Here is a 19,632-nt window from a genome sequence, read left to right on the forward strand (position 1 = left end):
AAATACCCTTATTTCAAACTGTAATATCTGGCAAACTATAACTATTAGAGAAAAAACTGAAAATACAGAAGACTCAACTACTCGTCCTCTTTCAAATGAAAGTATCCCCAGGTCTCCAAGTGATCTTGTTGATGAAGGATAAGTTAAAGATGACTGGTTTTCTGTGTCTTGGCGGGCTGATTTCAAGCGTGTGCCACTGGCTGAGACCTTAGACTTACTGGTTAGCGTTGGCAGCACTGACCAGAGTGGAGATTGTAGCACTGCCCAGCCTTCATTTGAGAAAACCTGGAATTTTCCACTCAATCTTCAATTTTTCCTTAATCACCATTGTAAGGATGAGTCATCACCCTGTTTACGTGGCTCCCCATATGGTTTTCTGCCCGTTTCATAGTGCCACTATGCCCCGTTGGTGTGTGGGAAAAGAAGAGCTCTTTGATTTTCTGTACTCACCTCTTGCGTCAATTATGATAATTTCCCTTTATTAAAGCACTTATATTTGCACTTGACATCACGATTATGGGTGACTGCACTTTGAGAAGCAAATGCTCTGGCTGTTTCACGCAGTATGGCTAAGTAAGAGGTAATTACCTGTACTAAAATTGTGACTAATTTGTACTAATCAAGAGCATCGTGAAAATATTACTCAAGTTATACACAACTTACATTTTTTGTACCTCATATCACAAAGATGCTTATTCTCACATATTCACAATTATTTTCTGAGTAACGAGGGAAAAAATTTAGTTATAGCCAACCCGGTAATTTTCTTTCCTGCCTGCGCACTCCTGGTTTTCTTTCATGTAGCAGGTAGGGTTACTCAAGGTATTTCCAATCACTGTTTCACAAATAACCATAAACAGTAACACTTATTATCAAACACTTAAATCATAACACTTACTAGATATAACTAATAATAACTTACATTACACTTTTGTAGTATTAAAAAAAAAAAAAAAAAAAAAAAAAAAAAAAACACTTGTTCATACCTGTTTACTATTTATAATTTCCCACACACCTGCTCAGTCATTAAGCCTTTTCCCCGGCGGTAAGGGCAGAACTTTTGCGGAGGTCGATGATGCAGTCGGCCCCAAGCATCGGGGAGCAGAATCAGACGAGGAGGATGAGAAAGGCATCCCTCTACACTCTACTAGTGCCATGTATAGACTGAGCCACACATCAGTGGGGTACCTAAGGTACCTATCTACCCTACGGCTGTCAAAGAAAATGGCCACAGGTTCAAAAGGCGGCGGGAAGATGCTTGCTGCTATACACATCAACCAGCGTTGCTCTGTGCCCAAAATCATGATGGCTGTACACATCAACCAGTGCGTAGGGGTTACGGACATGCATCAGGGACAAAATCTTTAATTTCCTGCTATCACTGAACTAGCCTAATTTTCCTTTACCAAACAAAGTACTGTATTTAATAAAAAGGTCCATTGGCAATGGTCATTATGATCATTTTTCCTCCTCCTATTCTTCTGTCGTCCTTAGAGTACTGGTCCTATGCCTCTATCAATGTGATGTTTGACTTAAAGGGAAAAGGGATGGCTAATCAAATATTGATATTTAGAACTAAATTATTACAAAACTGACAAATTTTCCCTCATTATGTTTTCAATTACACTTGAAATCATACATACTGCTAACTTGGATTACTTAAACCTTTAAGAAATTTGGGATACTATATGCAATAACCACCTCATCATAACAGTGTCTGTACAAAGTATGTACAGTAAACCCTTCATAAGTTGAATTATATGAGGCTCTAAGGTAGTTCGACTTACCGGATTTTCCGACTAACCAGAAATAATTGTAAAAAAAACTATACTACCTCCCCAATAATCGTAGATTATGAGATTATTTGTTTATTAATACTAAACAGCCATTTTTAAAACAATCTATCCATCCATCCATCATCCAATCCTACATTGCCCCATGAGGAGCGTAGGAGCCCAGACAATAAAAATAAATAATAAAAACAATTCTGGCCATGTCACAGGCTAGGCTAGGATAGGAGGTTTCATAGGTGAATGGTGCAAAAGTCACTTAATTATGTAAAGTTCTACACTTATTTACATTGCTTTAGAATCAATTAAACAAAAATGCAACACTTGCAATATAATAAACCAAAATGTAGCACTTGGAACATAAAAAACTAAAATGTAACTCTATGAATAAACACAAAGTCACACCTCAGTCAGAGTTCGACTAACTGGAAATTTTGCCTTCTGAAGAGTCGGCTTATCAAGGTTTTACTGTGCAACGCATGGAATGGTAAGCTATTCTCGTGGGCTTACTAGTATATTACCGCAAATGGCATATTAACACACTCTTGTACATTATTTATGTAATCTGTAACGACATATGAAAGATACTGTATAAACAACTGGTGAACTTACTCAGTACTGCGTCTGCCTCTTGTAGCCGGCAGCTCTTGCACGGTATTCCTCTCATCCTCAAAATGGTCACGACTCTCTCTGCTCTGACGCCGTTGGCTGTCTCGTTCCCTCTCTCTCTCCTTCTCACGTGCTCGCTCCTTTTCTCTCTCACGTTCCTTCTCTCGATCTCTCTCCCTTTCTTTATCCCTATCCCTCTCTCTTTCTTTTTCCCTCTCCCTCTCTCTTTCTCTTTCCTTATCCCTATCTCGTTCTCTTTCTTTTTCCCTGGTATCCCGCTCTCTCTCTCTATCCCTATCTCGTTCCTTTTCTCTATCCCTGTCACGATCCCTCTCTCTTTCATAATCTCTATCCCTTTCAAATTCTTTCTCCCTCTCTCGATGCTGGTCTCTGTCTCTTTCCCTCTCCCTCTCACCTTCCCGGCCACTTTCCCTTCTTCCCTCCCTCCTGGACCTCTCCCATGATCTCTCTCTACTCCATGATCGTTCCACCGATCTCCTCCTCTCTCTCTCCCTATCTCTCTCCCGATTCTCCCCTCGGTAATTCCTCTGTTCTCGCTCTCTTTCACGTTCCCTCTCCCGCTCTCTTTCCCTCTCATAATCTCTGTTGTGCTCTGGTCTTTCTTCTTCCCACTGCTTTACTTCTTCATATTCTAAGGGTGACCTTGGTGGCTGTGGGGTAAACAAAATATTGCATCAATCTTAGAAATTGCCAATGCCTGATGAGAGATATCCACTGCAGTATACCACAAATCAAGGTAATGTTCTTCTTGCTTCCTTTGGTAAATAAAAAGCAATTAATCAAAAAAATTTTCACAATACTCCACATACGAAACACATGGGTCACCACAACAGCTAAGAAAGGAATGTGATAACTAAAACTGTATGCCAAATCAACTCCAACCAACAGGATTAACCATTAGATATCTTACAAGAGACAGAACATCACCACCTTGCTTCTGGGTCCACCCAACTTCCCAAGACTTACATTCTGAAGAAAAATTTAATGTCAAAAAGGTTACAATATACAGACTGAATTAGTTAGTACTGTATTGCTCAGTGGCTTATCTTAACTTTCTTTAAATCACCTACTTTGTCTATTTGCATACCTTACGTCCAAAAATACATTCTTGCTTTTCAGTCATGAAACCTTGGTATCTAGCACTTCTACAATAAGGCACACTAACAATATTAACAAATCATTGCCACGGGGAGACCCTAAGCACTGCTTTTGATATCTTCTTTAGGGTTCCGAATCTGAAGAAAATTGCAGCTTCTCCTTTCTGTGCCATTGGAGGCAAAAAGCTGCTGAGAATAATAAGGTTCACGTCATCCCAAAACTAAAACAAAGGGGAAGAGAGAGGTCCTAGCCTCCAAATCCTACCCCTTGAAGGTGTCTTTTATAACATACTGAATGTACCCTGCAGGTAACATTCTTCTTTATCCCTATGGGTACAGCACTATGCAATACTGATCAGAAACAGTATATAATTCATCGACACAATGATGAACAGAAATGCAAACACAACACACCTCGCATGACACACTAAATAAAAATACTTGTGTAAAAGGAAAATAAACCTAACCCAAGCTGGAGTATGGATATAAATCAAAGATGCCTGGCAAGCTTTATGGATTATCAGAACCTGGGTGTCATACAGTTCCCTAGATCACTGATATTCTATGGTAAATACTGTAATGTAAGGTCTGGTCAGTCAGGTGGCTCCTTAACAAAACTGACAGTGGTGTTCCTTCTCCGATATCAAGTGGCTTCCACCAGCTGTAAACTCTAACCTTGGCATCCCACTCGGGCTGGTTTTCCTCTGAAGGGTCATGGGAAAATGGCTGCTGCTTGCGCTGTAGAAATAAATGCTAATGACAGACATGCAATACAAGTGAAAAAATTATAGCAGAAGTCCAAATATTTGAGTACCTGATGAGAAGGTGCATGCGTGGAAATACTGCAAATTTTCCAAACCAAGAGGAAACTTGTCAACATTCTAACAAGTGTACACAGAACATGAGCTACCTGGGCTACTGGTCATGGGAATTTTGGGAAGTGCAAGACATCTATTATGATTATGTAAGTAAGCAACATATTCTGATGTATGAATATATTAGGAGATGGAATGCATGATAGTGACAGAATTAGCTGATGGAATGCATGATAGTGACAGAATTAGCTGATGGAATGCATGACTGTTATTAAAAGCATTTGTTTTCTATTAACAAAGGCTAATACTGACAATATGAGAATGATTGATGTTGAATACAAGAACTTATCATTACCAACCAAGGCTAATTAACCCCTAAAGGCCATCATTTCTCAGAGAACCTATACCCAGAACTGCAATTAGGGTCCAATTTTTCAACTTTCTTGGACTGTAATTTTTTTCCTTACAGATTTCAAGTGCTTGAATTTACACACATGAAAATGTATCTCTTATGCTCATATGTCCAATGGCTACAGTACTATGGTGGTATTACTCTAAACTGGCAGCTAGGGTGCGGCATCAACCTGTGTACAGTGTTGCCACATTTTCCATGCACGCGATCCCCCCCCCCCTCTCTCTCCTGGGGGGAGATGTGGGTCACTCTGGGGAATTTTGTTTCTTTTATGAGTGACGGTCATAAACTTGTGTTTTCATTTCTTTATTTTCTGTTTTTATTATATTATATATATATTTAAAAATATTTATTACTGTTTTACATATGGCACCAAATGACCTCGCTGCTGCGGCACCATGATTTGACTTCATTCAATCATTCTCTCCCTCCTTCCTTCCCTCCCTTCCTCCATCTCTCCTCCAGCCTGAAAATGCACTCAACACTGCTCCTGGCCTGCCTTCCCCCCCCCCTCTCTCTCTCATCTATGATATTTTAGGATGAATTTTGGTTATTTTCTTTTACATTATATTTGTACATATCGTAAATTAAACTTTATTTCCACACCACCCAGGAGGTAAAAGTCTTGGCACATTTTTTTGAAGACATGTCCGGGTCAGACTGGGTCTGTGCGAGTGTTGCCGCTCACGAGGGTTTAATGTATTTTTTTTTTTTTACTAAGAAATTGGCATATTTTTACTTATATTCCAGCACGTTATCTTATAATCATAACTTGACATTATTACCCACCCCAGAACAACAGTAAAAGCCAATAAAAGTGACTACATTCTTTTAGCAACACTGTAAAATACTGTATGTATGCCACGTTTCTGTATTGCTGTATAAATATTTTATGCACAATAAGTTTACTGTTCTTTCACATATTATAATACATACATTAAAATTGTATTCATATGTGTTTATCTTATTTGTGATGCCTTTTACATATATAACAGCCGTTTCACATTGCTGGTTTGGGAAACATAGCAACACTGTCCACAGGTTGCTACCCCAACCTAGCCGCCAGTTTAAAGTACCACCATAGCAACAATCAAAATAAAAAAAAGTCTCCCCTTGAATCTGCAACAGAATGGCTAATAACCATACATACATAACTGTAAACAATATACAGTAAGTTCTCGAAATACGAAAGGGATAGGGACCAAAAAAAACTTTCTTAATCTGAACTTTCGTATATTGGAGTGATTTTCCCCACTGAAATACAGTATACATATAAAGGGGGGGATGTGTTCCAGGACCCCATTGGACCCCCCACTTAAACTTTACCCCTCCTATTTAGAAGTATGCAATACAGGTATACAGTACTATACTATTGTACAAACATAAAAAATAAAACATACAACTAATTACTGTAGTATTAGTACACTGTATAGTTCAATATAGACCTGTGCTGTGGCTGGAGATTCGTGACATTGATATGGTGCTAAGTCACATGGTGGGACCCTGTTGTTCATCTGGTACTTCCTCGACAGGTGCAGGTGTTTCTGAAGCTGTTGATGGTCCAATTTCCTCTCCAGAGTCAGAGTACAGTGCTGTTTCTTCTTGACAGCTGGTTCCCCGGATGCTGGAGACGATGCAGGGCAATTGAGAGGCATGGTGAAAGAACGAGGAAGAACAATGAAAAACTGCATAACGTACAGCGAAGCTGAATGGAGAGGACGGACGTGACTTGACTGAGAAGCGCGCGAAAATGTGTTTACTAGAGAGGGGTTAGTTTGTTTTCTCGCCGCAAGTGAGCCCAGCGCTGTGCAGCATGCCCATTTTGAATTTTTTGTATTTCCTCTCGTATCGCTTTCATATCATCGAGACTGATAACTTTCATACTGTGGAATTTGTCCTACATTCATTGCTTTCGTACCATCGGAAATTCGTATATCAAGTTTTCGTATTTCGAGGACTCACTGTACAGTGATCCCTCATTTATCCCTCATTATACGGATACTGGACCTTGGCTCTACTAACCCCTCCGTGGCCAACCACGTGGAATTTATCGGGCCCCACAGGCTGCCCCCGCAACCATTTCTTGAAGTTTCGAAAATCAATTTTTTTTTCTTGTCATATTGAAGAGGAAGTTTTGACGCACCTGGCAATGTGAATTTCAGCTTCCTAGAACTACCCTGTGGTGTGCAATCGAATGCGGAAGTTGCATAAATTTAGGCAGCTGATAATAGTCACACGTAGGTATTGCAGTGATGCAACATTGCATCTTTTTTTTTTTTTAACCTAAAAACATTATCAATGGTGCTGAAAAGGTGTGAAATAATTAGATATGTGTATTTTGAAGTTTTTCAGTACCAGTATATAATATGCAAGGTTCAAATTTATATATACGCATATACTGTATATATTTACTGTACACACACACACATATATATATATATAAATATATATATAAATATATATATATATATATATATATATATATATATATATATATATATATATATATATATATATAAATATATATATATATATATATATATATATAAAAATATATATATATATATATATATATATATATAAATATATATATATATATATATATATATATATTTATATATATATATACAGTACCCTCGCATCCAACACGGTAATACTGTCATGCATGGGTCCCGTGCTGGACCAAAAACGTGTTGGACAAACAACAGAACTTATGGGGAAAAATGAATTATGTCAGCAACCCTTGGAAAAGTCACCCTAAACACCTACCATATACCTATACATATATCGGTACTACTGTAATTATAATAAATGGTACTGTGCTATGAATGATAACTAACCTTTTAGGATAGTGTTGGTGGGCTTGCTTGGAATGGAAGGTGGTATCCAAGGCTGTAGGTAGTCCTAATGGGTCCCTGGAGGATGGCTGCTGCTCCTCCTCAACCTCCCTCATAATTCCTTCGAAATCACACTCAGAATCACTATCTTTGTCCACAGCCATGGAAGGTCCTGCTTCTGCCTGTCCCAGCACTCTGTAAGCCTTCACTGCTGCCAGGATCTTGTCTTGGTTTTTTATTATGGTCCTCACGTTGGCTTCATTCATGTCGTAGGCCTTGGAAATGTCCACTTTCCTCTCCCCTTTCTTCTTCCTCTCGATGCTTTCTAGCTTGGTGGCCTGAGGGAGGTGCCGCCGCTTCTTGGGGTTCTCAGAAGGCTTCCTAAGCATTGTGAGCAGAGTAAAATGCAGTAACAAGGACAGAAAATGCAGCAAAGAAAAAAAGCACCTTCCAATGCGAATTATGCGACTGAGTGGCGCTGTGGCGGGAGAAATTTAAACAAAACATCACGTGAGAGCAGAAGCGTTTTAAATTGGGCGACATCACGATCACCTCACGATAGTGGGCTGGGGAGGCTACTTGATCGGAAGTTTTTATTGGTTGTCAGCATCATGGGAACGTCCAGTATGACCGTGTTGGACCAGGGGTGATCGTGCTAGAGGCGAACTCTGCAGATTTCGCCCACTTCTCAGTGCTCGGTCCGTGTTATGCTAATGCACCCGTGTTACAGTAATTAAACCGAATTAAATCTTACTAATTATTGCTCTCCGTGCTAGACACGAATCGTGCTGGATAAACGCGTGTTGGACGCGAGGGTACTGTATATATATACTGTATATATATATATATATATACAGTAGAACGTCTTTGGTCCGGACCCCTTTAATCCGGAGCTCTGTTAACCCGGACAAAATTTAAAAATAATAAGCTCCAAAAATATGTTGAAAGTAATTCTAAAGTCATTTTCAGTATCGGCGCGGAAAGCGATCGTCATTTGTTTAGTCTCGGATCACGCTAGGTCGCAACATCAGCGCCAGTTTAAACACATGCTAGCATTCATTCCATCAACTAGTTCACCAACCATTTATATTTTTGCGCGGTATTTCAAAAGTTAATCCTCCTTACCATGCCCCTTAATGCAAGTGTAGCTTTTGTAATGAATAAAGGTGTTAAAAGGAGGAGTTTGCTTACACAAAAATGGGTCAGAATATTCTGCAATGTTTAGTGATTACTGTAGGTTATTTTTTGTACTTAAATGTGCTTTACTTGTACATCAAACATTAGCTTCTTGCCCATATGGGTGTTATCAATATGCCAAAGATGACAATGTATTTTTTGCCTATATAAGTTTTATTTTTATTCCAAATATTACAGTTAATTAATTTATTTATTTTTTTGCCTACACGGGCCTTAGTTACTTACTACAATTTAAAATGTAGGCTAGTTTCTTGTCATGGCCTTACCTGTAAATTATGCAATACAAAACTATTGTACACGATTAGTTTTGTTATTTTAGTATCCTTTCATCTTTTGCAGTTACGTAGGGTTGACATATGCCACATATGTTAATAATTAACAAACATACCATATGTAGATAGAGTTTGGTATGAACTGGAGATTACCCTGATGGTCCTGACAATCTGCTAATTTGGACAACCCTTCCCCCCATATAGTCTGAATGAGAGAGGTTCTACTGTATATACAGTATATATATATATATATATATATATATCCATCCATCATCCAATCCTACATTGCCCCATGAGGAGCGCAGGAGCCCGGGGCTAGGCAGTTGGTCCCGATATTTAAGATCAGAGTGACCAGCCTCACTCATCCCTGAGTGGCAATACATAAGCAATCAACCCCAACCACCCCTTGGATATAAACCTTCACCGGCTCAATCCAACTGGAGCGCAATAATTACCCATTAAACCACCAGGCGCCCAAATTTGGTTATATGCTTACCACCCAGCGTAGTAAATGGTTTCCTGGTGCACAGGAAACCATTTGGCTTGTCACTCAGCATAGAGTTACCCACAGGCTGAAGGAAGTGGAAAGAATGAGGGAAAGAAAGACAGAAGAGGGAGTGTAAAGTCACCCGTAGGCAGAAGGACAAGGAAAGAATGAAGGAAAGAAAGACAAAAGAGAATGGAAGGACAGAAGGATGGAGAGGAAAGGGCAGACATCCGAGAGCAGCACTACATCGAGTGAGTGGATGGTGAGCGCCCCCACCTATCTCACATATATATATATATATATATATATATATATATTGAATTTATTTTGCATTTTTCAGTGTTTATTGTGTTTATGGTAGTACTGACTTATTTTTGTAGTCTGGGTGGTTGCATTTGTTAGAAAAGGGAGGCAAGAGTTTCTGTTTTCAGACCTAAATGAGATAAATGTCGTCCCTTGAGTGTACAGGCTGGACAGTGAGGTTTGAAATGTAAGATGACCTGCCATTCACACCTCGCATGAGCTAATTAGCAAGAAGGGAAGGGGGGCCTATCCATCCACAACAGCATCATGTGAACAAAGAAAACTTTCCTGTTATGCTTGTAAAAGGCAAAGAATATGTAAAATGACTCAAAACTGCGCAACAAACCTGAGCAAATAGGTAAAGATACCAAGCTTAATGAATTTTTCATTTATTTTCATATCTTTTTCGTTTATGCCTGTGTTTATTTATAATCGTAAACAGGGTGGTTGTGTGTGTTTTGCAAAGGAGGAGAAAGATGATATTTTCTGTCTGGGTCGAGGTAATGAGTGTAACTGTTTTTAGTCTGGCCTCGAGCGAAAAAATCGTACATCCATTCGTCACAGCAGCAGGTGGTGAACTGACAAATGAGGTGTGAGAGCGTGAAGTGAAGGTCAGTCTCATGTCCCAGATGTTTGTTCACTTCCCAAAAGTTTTTATAGTTCTCTACAAGTTGCACTGCATCGAATGATCCAAACCAGTACAACAAACCTGAGCAAACAGGTAAAGATACCAAGACAAAAATGTATTTTTCTCTTATTTTCATGTCTTTTTTGTTTATGCCTGTATTATTCACATTTGCAAGCACGGTGATTGTGTGTGTTGTGCAAGGGAGGACAAAGATGGTATTTTCTGTCTGGGTCAAGATAATAGGTGTAGTTGTGCTTGTCTAGGCATAGCCATGATTGAAAAAATCGAAAATCCACTCATCACGGCAGCAGGTTCTGAACTGCCTGATGGGGTGTATGGGAGTGTAGTGTTGGTCAGTCTCAAGATATTCAAAACATTCGTTCACTTCCCAAAAATTTTCGTCGTCTTTTCTAAGCCACGCTCAAATGATGCCGGCAATCACGGAGGGTTTAACCATTATCCAAACTTATGTGCCATCATCCAAACGTAAAAATCCCCAAGAACTTCAGCCAGGCAGCCGACATGTTTAAACATTTGGTATCGTGGTTGCTGGGTTCTACTCGTGTGCAGGAAATAGGCCATAACCAACAACCTGTGCTAAAATGTCCGTCTGCCCCTATACTGAATGGTCAAAGTCGTGTGCTGGTCTGATCACTCCCTATAAACCTCCAGCACCCAAGTAATACCAACCATAATCCACAAGCAGTGTCAAAACGTCCATACACATTCCCAATGAATGTCCAAAGGTGCACAGCCACCGGGATTAGCCTTTCCCAACTGTCACCACACATCTAACAGAGACCGCAAGCCACAAGTTGAGTAAAAGCGCTCATCCACCTCTACACCGAATGTCCAAAGTCGCCCAATCACTGGGAGTTTGTTTCCCAATGGCCAACACGCGTGCAAGATAGATCACAAGCCAAACGTGAGGTGAATGCGCCCATTTGCCTTGTGACAGAAGGGTGAAAATCCTCCCCACAGCCTCGCTTCTCCCCCCTTCCAGTCCCTCCTCCATACCCTCCCATGCTCCTCGCCTTGCTAGCTGGGCCTCCCGGCTCCCCCCTTCACTCCCTCAGTCCCACTCCTCCTTCTTGCTGACAGCACTGACCTGTGACTTTTAAAAGTTTTTGGCAATTCATTCAAATACTATTGGTCGTATAAAAATTCTATGAAATCCATGAGAAAGCTCATGAAATTCTGCATCTACACATATGCTTAACTCCTGCAAGGTGTGGGCAAAATTTTGACCAGGATGGTGGGAAGTTATATGAAGGTAAGTTTTACTCTTGAATACTATTTATTCTCACAGCAGTTTTATTTTACTCATCAGTTTTCTGTGTTTTTATTATCTTATAGTATAAACACCAGCAAAGATTATGGTATCCAATTTATACCAAAATAACCAATTTCCAGTGGCATATTTGGCCGTGGATTTTTTTTTTTTTTTTTTTTTTTTTTTTTTTTGTGCCCAGAGAACAGTTATCGCTCGTCACAATGATAACTTGCTTTCCAACTGTTTTTGTTGATTTTTGTGGTTTATGAATTGTTTTCTTGGTGTTTAGCATTATCGCAGATAATCCTATGTGTGTTTTGATGTCTCAATATGGCAGAATGACCAGAAAACACTCCCAAAATTTAGAGAGGTAATGGCATCTGGCAATAGGTGGATAGATAGACTGTACATATACAGTATATATATATATTTTTTAAGTTTTTCTTGCATGGTTTTCTTGGTATTCAGCATTACTTTGGATATTCCTATGTGTATTTTGATATCTAAATATGGCAGACTGATCTGAAAACACTGCCAAAATTGGGAGGGTACTGTACATACAGTAGTGTATAGGTAGGGTATTTTTAGGATTTCAGTAGTTTTTTTGCATGGTTTTCTTGGTGTTTAAAATTATTTTGGATATTCCTGTGTGTGTTTTGATGTCTAAATATGCCTGAATGACCGGAAAACACTGCCAAAGTAAGAAGAGGTACTGTACAAATAGGTTAGGTATAGGTTGGAGGTTGGGTATTGGTTCGGTCTGGGTATAGGGATATTGTTCATTATTCAGACACTGCCACTCCCCGGACATGCTTTTGGCTCTATTACATCGGCTAATCGAGGGACTACTGTAGTATATATTCTTTGGCATAAAACAAGGAGAAATAATGATCATGAATGGAAAATATAGATTATAGTGGTGTGCAGCAAGGGAAAACCCCACATGCCTGGAAACAAAGGGAAAGGATGAAGGTGAAGGGAGTGTGGTTGTGGATAGAGGGAGGAAGGGAAGTGTTGGGGATGAGGAGGAGGAGTGGAGGCTGGGAGGAAGCGTGCTTGCTAAGCACACCAGCTACAGTATCCTGGGGGTATATGGGGTTATGGGTGGTTGGGAGGCCATAATGAGGAGAGAGCCCATTGGGGCAGAGGTAAGGGGGGTTCCCCCCCCCGAGGCCCAATCCAGCGATACCCCACCAGCTACAGTAGTTCCCACTGGCTTGTCCCACATACGTCATAAAAGAGGAGGTGCTACGTACCACCAGTTTTTGGTAGGCTCTGTATCATCGACAGACACTGGACTTTAAGCTATATTTTCCGAAACTGTCGTTCGGCAGACATAGGTCTTTAGGGGTTAACTATATTATTACTGCAGTTAATACAATGAAGGTGAATGAATGCACATGGTTATGAGCATACATGCATGGATGAAATGCAGATAACCTAGAGAGATGATTATGAATTAAAGCACTTACATTACAGAATAGTTAGGAATCTACATGACAAGGAAATAAAAAAAGAAAGACAAGGAGGTCAAACAAAAGGCACAGCAGATGACTTACACATTCCTGAGTATCTTCCAGCCAGTCTCGAATGCGATCATGGGTGTTGACCTTTTCTGGGGGTGGGTGAGGTGCAACTTCCCCTCGCTTGGCAGCTTTTGGGGGTGTGGGCTCCCGCTGGACTTTTGTTAAGACCCCATAAACTGCCAGGGTTATGGTGTTGAAATTTCCACGAAGAAGCATTCCATCTGTGGGCACCTGTGAATTATGCAAGAGTAAGCTGACAAGTATCAGTATTCCTAATGCAAGGTTGGATCTAGCACTTTGGAAAAGGGGGAGGGGTAGGGAATCGGAGCAAAATTACCACTATATCCATTTCAACAATCAAATCAAAATGTACTTTTCTTCCATGTGTGTTAATCGTAAAAGTATAGGCAAGTGCAGTAAGATGTTTAATGTATATATTCTGATAAATTACATTGGTCTTTTATCACTGATCTGCCAAAAACAACAGGGCACATACCCGCCATAAATAAAAAATCCATGCTTGCTTAAGGTGACAGAAAGCAATAAAATTAACTGATACCACAGCTGAAAAAAATATGTATCGAAGTTGAAGGAGTGGTGAACTGACAGGAAATCAAGTTGACTGGCCAAAGTATGTATTGTATAAGGATGCAAATGACAAGGATCTGGCACTTTTTTTAACTTGATAGTCAATGGACTGGCTGTCTGACAGGTGAATGCAAAGTGAATTAAAAAAAAAAAAATCGTAGGTAGATGGGCCTGGGAGATGAAACCAAAATTATAGAAGCCTGAATGATGTATTAATGACAAAGAGGTCCATTTTCATTTGAGATGTGAAAATTTTTCTTACTGCTGCATTTTATCTTTCCTTGCTTCTAGATTCTATCTCACCCTATTCTTGGATGGGAAAGAGGGTAAGGATGATGATGATGACACAAGCAGTAAAATTTAAATCACAACAGAACATACAGATCTAGACTCCAATTTAAAGGATAACACTGTAAAGTAATATTGAGCCAGAGAGAACACAATAACCATGAGTATATATATATATATATATATATATATATATTACCAGTAGCTACAAAAATCCCTACCCTGACGTATGGAAGTGAGGCGTGGACCTTGCAAGAGGGGAACAAGTCAAGAGTGAGAGCAGTGGAAATGAGTTACTTGAGAGGAGCATGTGGAGTGACGTGGAGGGACAGGTTGACGAATGAAGAAGTGAAGGAACGTTGTGGGGTAGATGTGGATGTGGTTGAAAAGATTAGGAGAAATACACTGAGGTGGTTTGGACATGTGGAGAGAATGGAGAATGAAAGACTGACTAAGAGGGTGTATGTAGGTGAGGTGGAGGGAGGGGTAGACCAAGGATGAGGTGGAGGGATGGAGTTGAGAGGTATATGAGGGAGGGGGGGGTGAGTTGGGGGGAGGGTAGTCGAATGGTGGGTGACAGAGTGACTTGGAGGCGTTTTGTCTGCGGCCACCCTTTGCGGGATTAGGGCGTCGGGCTATAGATAGATAGATAGATAGATAGAGATAGCTACAAAAATAAGAATGGAAAGAAAAAAATGATCTATGTCTTTATGATAAGTGAATCAGTTTACTAAGGAGGGCACAGGAGTACAGTAAGCTTGCATGTATAATGCTGCTTGACATAAGATACGTACATGAAACAACAACCACCGTACCTTCTTCTCAAAGTCCATGTGAATCTTGCCATGCTGATTGTATTGCAGGCAGCCCACACTCTCAAAGGTTCCAACTCCTCGTTTACTAAGGTCATTCACAAAAAACTCTATTTCAAATTGACTGGGGTTTGTGGCTCTGGAAGAATGAAGGACATGATATTAGCTAAGCAATATATTCAAGAAACATACTGTAAGTAATAAAACATCCTAATTGTGAAACTTACATGGAATGACCCTGCTTGGTCAGACAGACCAAAGTTACTTTATTACTATGTAACACTACTACACAAAAATCAATAGACAGTAATCACCCAATTATCCAGACCTCCACTATCCATACAATCCAGTACTCGTACATTGTGATTTGGCTGTATTAAACCACTAATCATACATTTTTCAAAATATTTGGACAAAGTTCTCACCCCCAGGTTGAAATTTTGGCCATGTGAACATTTCTCACCCAGACAGGTAAGAACAGCCCAGTGGCTCCACACCACCTGGCTCTGTAATTTACCCAGCATCAGCTAGAGGTCCCCCCTCAGTCGTTCTCATTTCCCGCCCGACGTCGACTCAGTAAATATCTCCTCCAGGAAAGTTGTTATGGTGGTGCATGTGGTCGCTTTTGTGGTGATTTCCTACTTGCTTCAGGCATTGCTATTCCTCACATGCCTGTTCTTAGGGAGTGTGATGATAGCCCCTTCACCCGGGAAAAGGAAGAGGATAGTGTTGACTCAGTCAGAATCAAGCAGCTGGTGGTGCATGTGGTGGCTTGTGGTGATTTCCCACTTGCTTCAGGCCTTGCGATTCCTTACATGCCTCTTCTTGGGGTATGTGCTGATAGCCCCTTCACCAGGGAAAAGAAGAGGGCAGTGTTGACTCAGTCCATCAAGGAGCTAGCAGGTTAGCACAATGCCCTCTGAAGAACTGTGAATGTTGCCTTCATTTTATTCTAGTTGACTGTACTGTTCCTTGATTTTATTCTAGCCTACTGTATTGTTCCTTGAATTTATTTTGTTTTATCAAGATTTTATTCCATTTTACCACTGAGTTTTGCGTGGCCACTGCCTTTTTCTTGTGTAGCCAGTTTTATTCTAGCTGACTGTACTGTTGCTTAGTTTTATTCTAGCTTATTGTAATGTTCATGATTTTATAGTATTTTACCTTGATTTTATTCCATTTTACCATTTTCATTTTGTTTGCCCATTGCCTTTTTCTTGTATTGCTAGCCAATTTCATTCTACCTGACTGTGCTGTTCCTTTACTGTATTCTAGCTTAGGCATACTATACTGTTCCATGTTATTATTCTACTTTACCATCATTTTATTCCATTTTACCATTACGTTTTGTGTGCCCTCCGACTTTTTCTTGTGTTGCCAGTTTTATTCTAGCTGATTGTACTGTTCCTTAATTCTATTCTAGCATACTGTACTGCTCGCTGATTTTATTTTCTTTTACCAATATGTTATTCCATTTTGCCATAACATTTTGTGTGCCCACTTCATTTTTCTTATCATGTACAGTACTGTACAGTATGGTATTTTTTCCTGTCACTGCAGGGTATGGCTGCTGTGTAGGTATATTTTGTTTGTTCTCCAATATTTTTTTATTGAAAATCAAATGTTAATTTCCTAAGATGTATCTAATACTAAAATTATTGGTTTGAGGCATAAGGTGTGTAAATTCAAACTATAAACCTTGGGAATAAAACTTTTTACTTCTGTACGAGCTGAAAAATCGACTCCATATACTGTACAGGTTTTTAGGGAAGTTCGGTCAATCGAATTGTGTATCCTAAGGGTTAACGGTGTTCCCAAAGCTGGTGGTTGCATTCCCTTCCAAAACCTTTCATTACCGTAATTACTGTACGTTCAACAGTGACACCGCTATTTTCAAATTTCCTATTGGTATGAAGTGTTGACAGGAACTTTTGTAATTTTTTATTGATAAGCATGTACTGTATATTGAGCTTTCTAAAAACTTTTTTTTATTTTTTCTAAAATGTTCATAAATAGAAAGTTCCAATATTGTACTTCATACTGCTGTATCTTAGATATTACAGAATATAAAGCATTTTAATTTAATCACCAAGCACTATTCTGCTCTCCTGAGTCTATTCTTAATGGATATCTCCCGTGTGATGTACTGTATATAAAAGAAGTTGCTTTGTGACTGCACCAACCTTGGCCATCGCATAGTCTTATGGTGATTGCTGAATGCTCCATGGTTAATGCTCTTAAAGCACAATATTGTTTTGGTAGAAGTTTTGCCTAATGCACATTTTAGCTTGTGCACTAGGAGGTACCATACGTTATAATCACTAAGAGGTCTGGGGAGTAAGGCCCCCCAGTTAGGTTCCAATGACTTCTGTTAGGGTTCCAATGCTATTTGTGGTTTTTCTATCTATCTATTGCCAGATGCCATAATCCCGTAAGGGGTGGCCATCTGACTTTGAGTTATTTGTTTTATAGGGAGGGGCACTAACCCTCCACCAACCCACGTGCTGACAAGTAAGGAGCAAGTATGGTTTGGTTATATGGTTACCACCCAGCGTTGTACTGTAAATGGTTTCTTCGTTTATGGTTTTTAAATTGTATAAATCTGAGTCTGAAGTGCTGGTGTCATGTCATGTTGGCAAGATTGGCAGTAAACACACTATTGGGGGCATTCAGGCAGCTTTCTTTTAATACTGCTGTGTAGGTATATTTTGTTTGTTCTCCAATATTTTTTTTATTGAAAATCAAATGTTAATTGCCTAAGATGTATTTAGTACTAAAATTATTGGTAATTCTTTACCAAACGGGCACACCGATTCCATCTATATTATAACAAACTCATTATCTCAACTAATTCTGGTACATATGCCACACAGATAGTTTATTGTAGAATTGTGACTGCAGGAAGTGAATGGGAAAAGAAAAATATACCTATTTTTTAGTATTTAAGGAAGCAGCTAGGTTGCCCATGTCATATGCATATCAACAAACTCTTCGACTAGGCTACCCCCGTTGTTTACCAACCATTGCTCTGACTAGGCGCGTCAGTGTATCAAACATACTCAAATATGCGCAAAAGAATACACTAATAACCGAGTCAAAGCTATGGAAAACTTAGCGATTTGACCAAACCTAAAGTAATAATCTAACTTGGCCAAAACTAACTGGCCAGACCCCCCATACATCCATCCTAACTAAACCTAACTCCCCCTGAAATTGGGACTGCCTGGAGATATTACACTGAAGATTCAAAACCCTTCAGGGCAAAATTCAATTCAGAAAGAACGTGAACTAACAAATAAAAAAAATATATACTGTATATATATGATGGCAGAAAAAAGTTAATATACAGGAGTACAGTAAACCCTCGATATAACGAAGTAATTGGGGGAAGGGGAGGGTCATTATATCCGAAAGTTCGCTATATCCAATGGTCGTTAATAACCGTGGAATTACCGACCCAAGGTCGCTATATCCATGGAGTCGTTTGGTCCTGCGTGGGCAACCACAACTTACTCTATGAAGTTTCACATGGAGAATTCAATGGTTTATGTCGTTATACAGTACATGTACGGTAAACACCATCCTGTATGAAGTTGTATATAAAAATACAATGCCTATAATGTAATATAGTACTGTTAGTGTACACTTACCATGCCAGGGGGCGAACTTCCACCAGATACAGCAACCTTTGGTTGCTATATCCGGCGGAAGTTCTCTCTGGAAATGGTGGGTTGTTATATCCGAAGTTTCCTATAAAAGAGTTTGTTATAGCGAGAGTTTAGCAGTATTGTATAAAGAACAGCTGCAACCAGAGGCAACTTGAGGAATGCCACTTCTTGCAGTCCGCTGTGTCCTTGATAAGCAAATGGCAGCATATTAATGGACACAGTTGATGTAGCCTAAACCTCTGCAAAAAACACACAATTCCACCAAAGTAATCATACATCCTGGACACTATCTATTTATCTATTGCCAGACGCCACAATCCCGTAAAGGGTGGCAATTTGACTTCGGGTTATTTGTTTTAAGGGGAGGGGCACTAACCCTCCACCAACCCACTTGCTGACACATAGGGAGCACATATGGTTTGGTTATATGGTTACCACCCAGCGTTGCAAATGGTTTCCTGGCTTACAGGAAACCATTTGACCTGTAACTCAATGTAAAGTCACCTGTAAAGGAAAGAAAAGCAATAAGAAGTGACTGGAAAGATGAGAGAAATAAGAAGAAAGGAGGGCAGGCACAGAAAAAGAATAATAAAGGTTAAGGAAGAAGCAGGCAGCACTACATCATGTGAGTGGATGATGGTCGCCACCACCTACCACAATCATCATCTGGAAATTGCATCAAACGTAAAATGTGCATTCGCAGCGTTTGACATCCAGTGATAGATATGGTGATGTCAGCGGAATATGTAGGAATTCAAAATCCTAGATAACACCCTTCAGTGGTACCAAAAGTTTTCAAAAATCCCCAGTAGGTATGGTAATCTGGGAGACGTGCCAATTACCCTGTGAAAATTCATTTCAAGAGAAAACATGGACAGGCCATGCCCATTTGGTAAAAAGTTAACAGATTATTTTCCTTGAGATCGTAGGTCTATGAGAAAACAGTTCGAATTGCTGCATCACTGTCGTTTTTATTTTCCAACTTTCTTCTAGATGGCTACAGCTTCAA

At 39.7% G+C, this 19,632-nt stretch overlaps 1 protein-coding gene across 1 annotated transcript in view; it reads right to left on the minus strand.

Annotated features, from left to right (window-relative positions):
• Positions 1-19,632, minus strand: part of vir (VIR_N domain-containing protein) — a 100,279-nt gene that overhangs the window by 80,010 nt on the left and 637 nt on the right. Inside the window, exons 3-6 of the mRNA XM_080271890.1 lie at positions 14,959-15,094; positions 13,301-13,498; positions 4,193-4,255; positions 2,403-3,070 (exon numbers count right to left, since the gene is read on the minus strand). Coding sequence (XP_080128016.1) covers positions 2,403-3,070; positions 4,193-4,255; positions 13,301-13,498; positions 14,959-15,094 — 1,065 coding nt within the window. The remainder of the gene's footprint in view (positions 1-2,402; positions 3,071-4,192; positions 4,256-13,300; positions 13,499-14,958; positions 15,095-19,632) is intronic.

This window comes from Coenobita brevimanus, chromosome 1 (genome assembly GCF_032717465.1).
Source record: "Coenobita brevimanus isolate Jiangsu-jjx chromosome 1, ASM3271746v2, whole genome shotgun sequence".
Lineage (NCBI taxonomy): Eukaryota > Metazoa > Arthropoda > Malacostraca > Decapoda > Coenobitidae > Coenobita > Coenobita brevimanus.